At 50.5% G+C, this 7,558-nt stretch overlaps 1 protein-coding gene across 1 annotated transcript; it reads right to left on the bottom strand.

The window, feature by feature from the left end:
- Positions 1 to 4,736: 4,736 nt before the first annotated feature.
- On the bottom strand, positions 4,737 to 6,229 carry LOC122152963 (poly(A) polymerase type 3-like). The gene is made up of 3 exons (XM_042789098.1): positions 5,707 to 6,229; positions 4,940 to 5,021; positions 4,737 to 4,856 (listed from the first exon to the last, which is right to left on the bottom strand). Exons 1-3 carry the CDS (start codon positions 5,788 to 5,790, stop codon positions 4,738 to 4,740), a joined length of 285 nt encoding a protein of 94 aa, XP_042645032.1. The 5' UTR covers positions 5,791 to 6,229; the 3' UTR covers position 4,737.
- Between the last annotated feature and the right edge of the window lie 1,329 nt (positions 6,230 to 7,558).

Genomic DNA, 7,558 nt, shown 5'->3' with positions numbered 1-7,558 from the left:
CTCTGCATTCCTAACCATCTGTCTAAAGCAGTTCATGTACAAACATGTCTTGTGAATGGTGGACCTCATTAGATACAACTTGGACTTGACATACAGTTAGGCAGAGTGTTTTAAAGCTTATTGAATCACATCAGGTGTAACTTCTGTTTACGGCAAGGAGGGGAATTCTTTCTGTGCCTGTGTGCAGCCAGTTTTCTGAGGAAAGCAGGTGGGAATTGGGGCCAAGGAGCTGTAACAGCCAGCTGTAGACGTCAGTGGAGAAGTCTGACGTAAGGAAAAGTGATGCAAGGCTCAGGGGGCTGATCAGAGAAATGAGGGGGCTGGGGAGGTGAGGAGCAAGGTTGTCCATAGAGAGCCTGGCCTCAAGGGACTGCTTTTCCTACCTGCCCATATCTGCCTAGTGACCGTCTGCATCACTATCACTTGGAGAACACTGCTATCACTTCTTCTGTAAACAAACATACAAAAATTTACAATATTACAAAAAAATACAATATTACCTTTTATCTGAAAGGCTCATCTGAACTCTTCCTCTTTAACTACTGTCCTGAAACCTCTCCAATTAGCTGCAGAAGTCTTGAAGACTTGAAGAAAATTGTGGACAGAGATAAGGCACCTGAGGGCTCTCTGCCTTTTAATGAGCCCCGTGGTGGTTTTAGTGCTGAGTGTGTGGATGTGCAAGGCTGAGAGGACCTTGCTCAAACTGCTCAAAGAGTCAGAGTCAGCAGCAAACATTGAAGTTTCTTGGAGTATTACTGATCCCCCCTGATGGCCATTACCAACAGAGGCTCGCCATGGACTCGTTAGAGCAGGAAATTGCAGGCAGTGATGCCAGTCAAAGGCAACGTGCTGGTGGCTCTGATGCAGTGTAAAGCCTTGGTGTGTTTTATCAAGCCAAATGCCAAGCCCTGACCCCAGCCCCTCAGAAAAGAGATCCTGTCCATGGCATGAGTCTCAGGCCTCTTCCTGGGATGTGTTTCAGGGGGTGAGGCCAAGTGAGGGACAACAGTACTGCACCTCCTGTGCGAGGAGACAACGTGGCCTTGGTGCCACGAGGACAAGGTATCTCCTCGTAGGCCGTGGTGGCAGAGACATCAGCCACAGCCAGGGGCACAGAGACCTCTGTTCTGTCAGGGCCTTTCAGCCTTGCCAGTACCCTTGGCCACCTCCATGAGGGTCTGTCCTCCACTGTCCCAGGCCTGCGCCTCTTTCCCTGCGGGCTGTAGACACCCAACACACTTCCTCACCGTGTTCTCACCCCCCTGGCATGTCCTTACCCTCACTGACAACTCCCCATCCCCACTGGCTGTTCCTTCAAACAGAAAATCATGGGCTAACCCAGAGTGACCTGTCGTGCCAAAGCACTACCCTTCAGGTGACTTCTCTTCCTCCTCATATCCATCTGGACATCCAAAACTGCGTTTTCCTGTAGTTTTCTTTTCTTGTGCTCCTTCCCACTACCAAAAAATCATGCAATCATCTCTGAAAGTACCCGTCAAGCTTTCTCACGATACTGCTACACTTCCCTGAGCCTCCATTTCACCAGGCCAATGAAGCCCCCCCTCCTCAGCCTTTCCACACATGGCCCCTAACCCCATCTTGGCAGACCTCCTATGGGCCCGCTCCACCCCCTCCCCACTCCTCCAGAGCAGGGAGCCCCACATGAGGACACACCATTCCAGATGTGGCCCCAGCAGTGCTGAGTCGGGGGGGTGGGGTGATAACTCCCACTGTCTGGGTGCCCACGCTCCTCCCAGTGCAGCCCAGTATGCACATGGCCATATTCACGGTTAGCACCACTGCCCCGTATGGCGTCCTTCGTAACGCCCAGGCCCTTCTCCTTAAGGTCGCTCCTCATCCCCTTCAGGTCCAAGCCTGCATTGATCTACAGGGTTGTTTTACCCCCTAATGCAGATGATCAGAAGATCAGAAGGAGAAGATCCCTTCTCCTTGGAAAACTTCTCGAGGTTTCTGTTGGCCAAATCCCTGAGTTTCTCAAGGTCCGCCTGGACTGATGCTCCACTGTGTCAGCTCTTGGTCTGTGCGTGCACGTGACTCACCTGACTGGTGGTGTCACTAGCAGCGTCACAGCACGGGGAATTGAAGTAAGGATATGAGAGATAATAAGGAGGAGATTCTATTTAAAGTAAATTGCATGCCAAGATAGGTATTAGAGTGGTGACCATTCCAGAAATGCCAAATCAGGGTACAAAACAAGCATGGACATGCTGGAGAGAGTCCAACAAAGGGTCGTGAAGATGATGAAGGGACTGGAGCATGTCTCCTATGAGAAGGGGTTGCGAGACCTGTGACTGTCCAGCCTGGAGAGACATGTCCATTTCTGGAAAGGGGGGATGGAAAGCCCTGCTGGGCATATCTGTCCCACTTGAATCCAGGTCCTTGTGCAAGGCTCAGGTGGTGGAGCTCGTCTGGTGCCCACATTTGTCTGAGGGATGGCTGGTCAGTGCCATTCCCAAGCAGGGAGTGAGAGATTTGGTGCCGGGACAAGTCCTGCCCAAGGCAGTTGCAGCTCACAGCTGTGGTGTCTCAAGTCACTGACCCATGGATGGGGTCTGTGAGAAATAAAAGCCCACAGATGTCAATCACCACAAGTAATGTGGCTGACATGATGCCAAGATGCCAACTATGGAAATTTCCAGCCCATATAGTATGTTCAGGAGAAGAAATCCTGATCTTCCTCTGCATTGACCCTCACTAATCTTTCACATCGATCCACATGCCCTGCTTAAACTGACCCCTTCTCAACTTTCTGCAGCCTGCCAGATACTCCCCTTAGCCAAATCCTTGATTGTGTTCCTACCTGTCCTTTCCCATGTATATCACTTGGGATTTTCCACTAAGGTTACTGACTTTGGGAAGTGGCTGGTGATAGGAATGGCACGGTGCGTGGGAACTGGGGAGGGGGTGGGACACGACGGACAACAGAGCTTACACACACAGTATCGTACTGAAAGGATCCTACTTTTCCCACATATTCAGACTTCATCAGGAGTCACTCTGGATCAAGAGGAATTGGGGGAGGCTGACTCTTGTTCTGGAAGCAGAAACAGACGGAAAACTGGTAAAAGCAGGTATCTTGTTCTATTGTTACTTCTACAGAAATCTTCTGTTTGGCTACACTCCTGGAGTCTCCCAAATCAGCCACACAAGACCTGAAGAATTCAGGAGAATTATGCAGGGAGCCTTGGATTGTTAGGGCATTTTGCATGATAATGAGCTCTCTGGTGCCAAGTTCCTGAACTGCAGATACTGAGAGAATGAACCAGCTTATATTGGGCTAAAAAGACAATTATTTTTTTTTGGGGGGGGGGGGGGTGGGGGTGTGGAGGACAGGGGGGATAGGGCAGGGGGGGACAGGAACAAAGGTGGCTTCTGTGAAAAGATGTCAGAAGCTGCCCCCATATCCATCAGAGCCAGTTCCAGCCGGCTCCAAGATGGACCCACAGCTGGCCAAACCTGAGCCCATCAATGACAGTGGTAGCACCTCTGTGATAACATCATTAAGCAAGGGGGGGGAAATGTTGTGCAATAGCAACTGGGGGATAAGAGTGAGAATATGTGAGAGGAACAACTCTGCAGCACCAAGGTCAGTGAAGAAGGAGGCGAAGGAGCTGCTCCAGGTGCCGGAGCAGAGATTCCCCTGCAGCCCATAGTGAAGACCATGGCGAGGCAGGTTGTTCCCCCACAGCCCCAAGAGGTCCACAGTGGAGCAGATACCCACCTGCAGCCCTTGGAAGACCCTATGCCAGACAAGATGAGTGTCCCCCAAATGAGACCGTGGCAACGTGAAGAGCCCGCACCAGAGCAGGCTCCTGTCAGGACCTGTGGACCCATGGAGAGAGAGGAGCCCATGCTGGAACAGTTTTGCTGACAGGACTTGTGACCCCATGGGGACCCATGCTGGAGCAGCCTGTGCCAGAAGGTCTACAGACCATGGGAAGGAGCCCCGCTGGAGAATTTCATTCAGGACTGTCTGCCATGGGTGGGATTGCACACTGAAGCAGAGGAAGAGTGTGAGGAGGAAGGAGCAGCAAAGACAACGTGTGATGAACTGACCACAATGCCCATTCCCCATCCCCCTGTGCTGCTAAGAGAAACAATTCCCAGGATCTCAGTTTTACGTACGAGGTACGCAATGCATGCACCCGAGGGGCATTTTACACAGCAGTTCTGTATGTTCCCAGCACAGCCCCTGTGAACTTTCTGGAAAGCTGACAGTGTGCATCCCGGCCGCAAAGGCTCAGGCTGAGGAGCCAGAGAGGAACGTGGCCAGAGGAGGATGAACGAGAGCTCCTAAAGTCTATCCAGAGGAACAGCACGGCCAAGGGACTGACAGGAGCCTTTCCACATCACCGCCAACTTCCTGAGTTTTCAGGCTGCCCCCTCCTCCCCCGGCGTGCATGTCCAGGCCCCTTACTGCACCGGAGATGAAAGCAGGGCTCCCAGGGACAGCCTTGCTTTTTGATACAGCCAACTCATTCTCAAACCAAGGGCAGGGGAGAAGCGGACCACAAAGATTCTTACGTGATGTACAGCCACTGGGGAAAGGAACCAAAAGCTTGTCTTCAGCATTTCCATGCTGCATAAGATAGCATTTTAGAAGGCCCTCAGAAACAATGTCTTTTAAAATTTTGGCTTGTAAGGCATCCACTACCATTATGAGTCTTTCACATGAACACTCTTACTGTAGAAGTTGCACAATTAATAGGGAAGAGTTTACTTGCTCTTAGATTTTTTAATTTCCTCCTGATGCTTTAGTTTTTCGAAGAACAACTGAAAAAAATCCGAACTTTCTACATGTCTAGGAGCAACACAAACAGCACCTATGTCAGCACCTGCAGAGAGATTCCATTTCTTCTGTTATTGTTAGAAGTCACTTTCAAACATCAGAACTATGAGCAGACAATGAAAGTTCTACCTTGAGTGTGTACTCCAAGCCTGTAAGAACCAAAGGTAAATATTTTGACACCAACATTTGCTGCTGCTGAAGGGGGAAGATTCTGTGGGTAGAAGAGAAAGCGTTTACTTTAGAACAGAAGATACACATTGACCTGTGTGCAAGTTTAGGTAGCATGCAGGTTTCTTAGAAAGACTACAACAGCCTCCATAAACAGTGTCTTCTCACGCCCATACTGAGTTGTTAGTCTAACAGGTTGCTGCCGTTTTTCTGAAATGAGTGCCTGCAACTCAAAAAAAAAAAAAAAAAAAACAAACCAAAACCAAACCAAATAGATGAGTAATGTAGCAGTCCTTTCATTAATTTACACAAATTAAGGACTATTATTAGTCTTCCCCACAGCAGATGCACATAAAGGAACACAATCTCTGCAAAAGGCAAGTCTGGTGTCCTACTTTCAAACCAGACTGGGTGCTGCAGGCTGTTTGGGGAGAGATTAGTGCCCATTTCCCACCTAGCTCACCCCACAATACGATGTTTCAGCTGTGTTAGCTGCCAAAAGTCAACCCACAGAGCCACTTCACACATTTATTCAGTGCCCCAAAGACTTCAAGATTGTGAACTGTAGTATCTTTTATACCTTATTTCAATGGCAGTTGCTACAGCTCTACTCAATACTTAAGGAGAAAGTTAAAAGTTGAACTTTAGCATAAATCCTAGTAGTATGGCCTTTAAGAGAAATAAAAAGGCTTCAGCTGTTTTGGTAATAACATATAAAAAATCCTTACCTTGATGTCACCAAATTCTGAAATCCATTCTTGGAACAAGTTACTCAGTTTACCAAGAACCACCAGCTTGTAAAGGAAATTCATGTTAAGTTTTCCCTGAAAAACCCAAGAGGTTAACAAATTTTAGCCTTGTTATACTGGTGATTCAGTTCCTCCTGCTCTTCAAATACCCAAAATGGCTTCGTTGCTGCAACTGGCTTCTGAGTACGGATTCAATCTACATCCTTAGGAGGAGCCCAGATAATGGGAGAAGTGATTCCATAGTGCCTGTGAGGCTGCTTCTGCAGCCTAGAAATACTGAGGGAGAAATAAATACTGAACACTTCACAAAAGGGAAAAAAAAAAAAAAAAAGAAAAAAGAAAAAAAGAGAACTCACTGGAAAACACCTTTCAGCTTACAGGTTTACCAAATCAACTTCTGCTTTTACGCGGCATTAATATAAACGAGAGAAAAAAAAAAAAAAAAAAAGAAAAAAAAAGTACTGCAAGTCCTGCTTATGATTTGTAGGTAACTTGACCTAACTTTGAAATCCAACTACTTTTTTAAACACATTTGTGGATCTAAGGAAAGAATCAAGTAGCTACCATCTTAATACAACTTGTCTGCGTTGCTCTAGACAGTTAGAGCTGATCACCAGGAAATGAAAGGGTTTGAAATCCACTAAGGGTGATACTACACACAGCAGAAGTTTAGGACACATTTCTGTTTCATATCAGTTTTCATTTAAGGATATTCCCATCAGCTTCCCGCTAACATTAAACAAGACAATTTAACATTGGCTTCTTTTAGTTAATGGTATTTATGCATGTCTTAAATCTAAAGAAAAGACATCACTGCGGCTTGGTTTCTCCTTCCTTGCCTCCATGGACAGCAACTAATCCAGGAAAACCAAAATCTGTTCACCCATGTAAATTAAAACTGCACAGCCCAAACACCATTCAATTTTCATATTATTCCTTAATTAAAGGCACAAAGGGGAAGGTCTGGGGCTACTGAATTGCTGAGGTCCATTTTTGAAGCCCGTTGCTGTCATCACAGCAACCAAAAACTGTTCAAATAAGAATCCACTAGCCTGACTTATGAAACCGAAGTTTGAAGAAGAGCACAGCCCCAAGCAGCCCGGGGGAGCTGGCAGGGCTCCTGGCTGCAACTGGGGAGCAGGAGCCGCCCCGGGCGCGGGGAAGCAGCCCCGACCCCCCCCGAGCTGGGATTTTCAGCGCCAACTCCCAGCGCTGCGCAGGCCCCCGCTGCCTCTTGCCCCAAGAACGAGGCCCCAGCCGAGCAGCTCGGGGCTGCCCCCCCAGCCGTCCCTCGGGGCGGCCAAATCAGCTCCTCGAGGGGCTTCGGCCGGGACCCCGGGCTGGGGCCTGGGGCGGGCAGGGAAAGGGGCGGGACGCCCCCGGCTCGCAGCCCCCCCGGGCTCGGGGCTCCCCCAGCCCTTGCCGGTGGCTCCCAGCCACCCCTCCGTTCTCCAGCCCCCCCCGCCAGTCCCCCCAGCACCCACCGCCCCACTCCCCAGCCCCGGGGCCTCCCGCAGCCCCCCCCGCCCCACTCCTCGGCCCCCCGAGGGGCTCCGAGCCTTTCCCCAGCCCCACTCCCTGGCACCCCCCGGGGCCCACCCCCCGCTCTCGGGCTCCCCGGGGGGCCACAGCTCCCCCCAGCCCCCCTCCCCAGATGCTCACAGCCCCCCCAAAGCACGGAGCCCCCCCCAGCCCCACTCCCCAGGCTCAGCATCTCCGCCCCCACCGCCCCCCACCGCTCCACCGCCAGGGGGCGGGCCCGCAGCACGTCCCGTCCCCGCCCCCTCAGCAGCCAATCAGCGTGCGGCTCCCCCGGCCGCCCTCCCGGGGC

Source organism: Tyto alba, unplaced genomic scaffold (assembly GCF_018691265.1).
Source record: "Tyto alba isolate M040663 unplaced genomic scaffold, T.alba_DEE_v4.0 Super-Scaffold_14, whole genome shotgun sequence".
NCBI classification, from domain to species: domain Eukaryota; kingdom Metazoa; phylum Chordata; class Aves; order Strigiformes; family Tytonidae; genus Tyto; species Tyto alba.
This window is presented reverse-complemented; position numbering and strand designations above follow the sequence as displayed.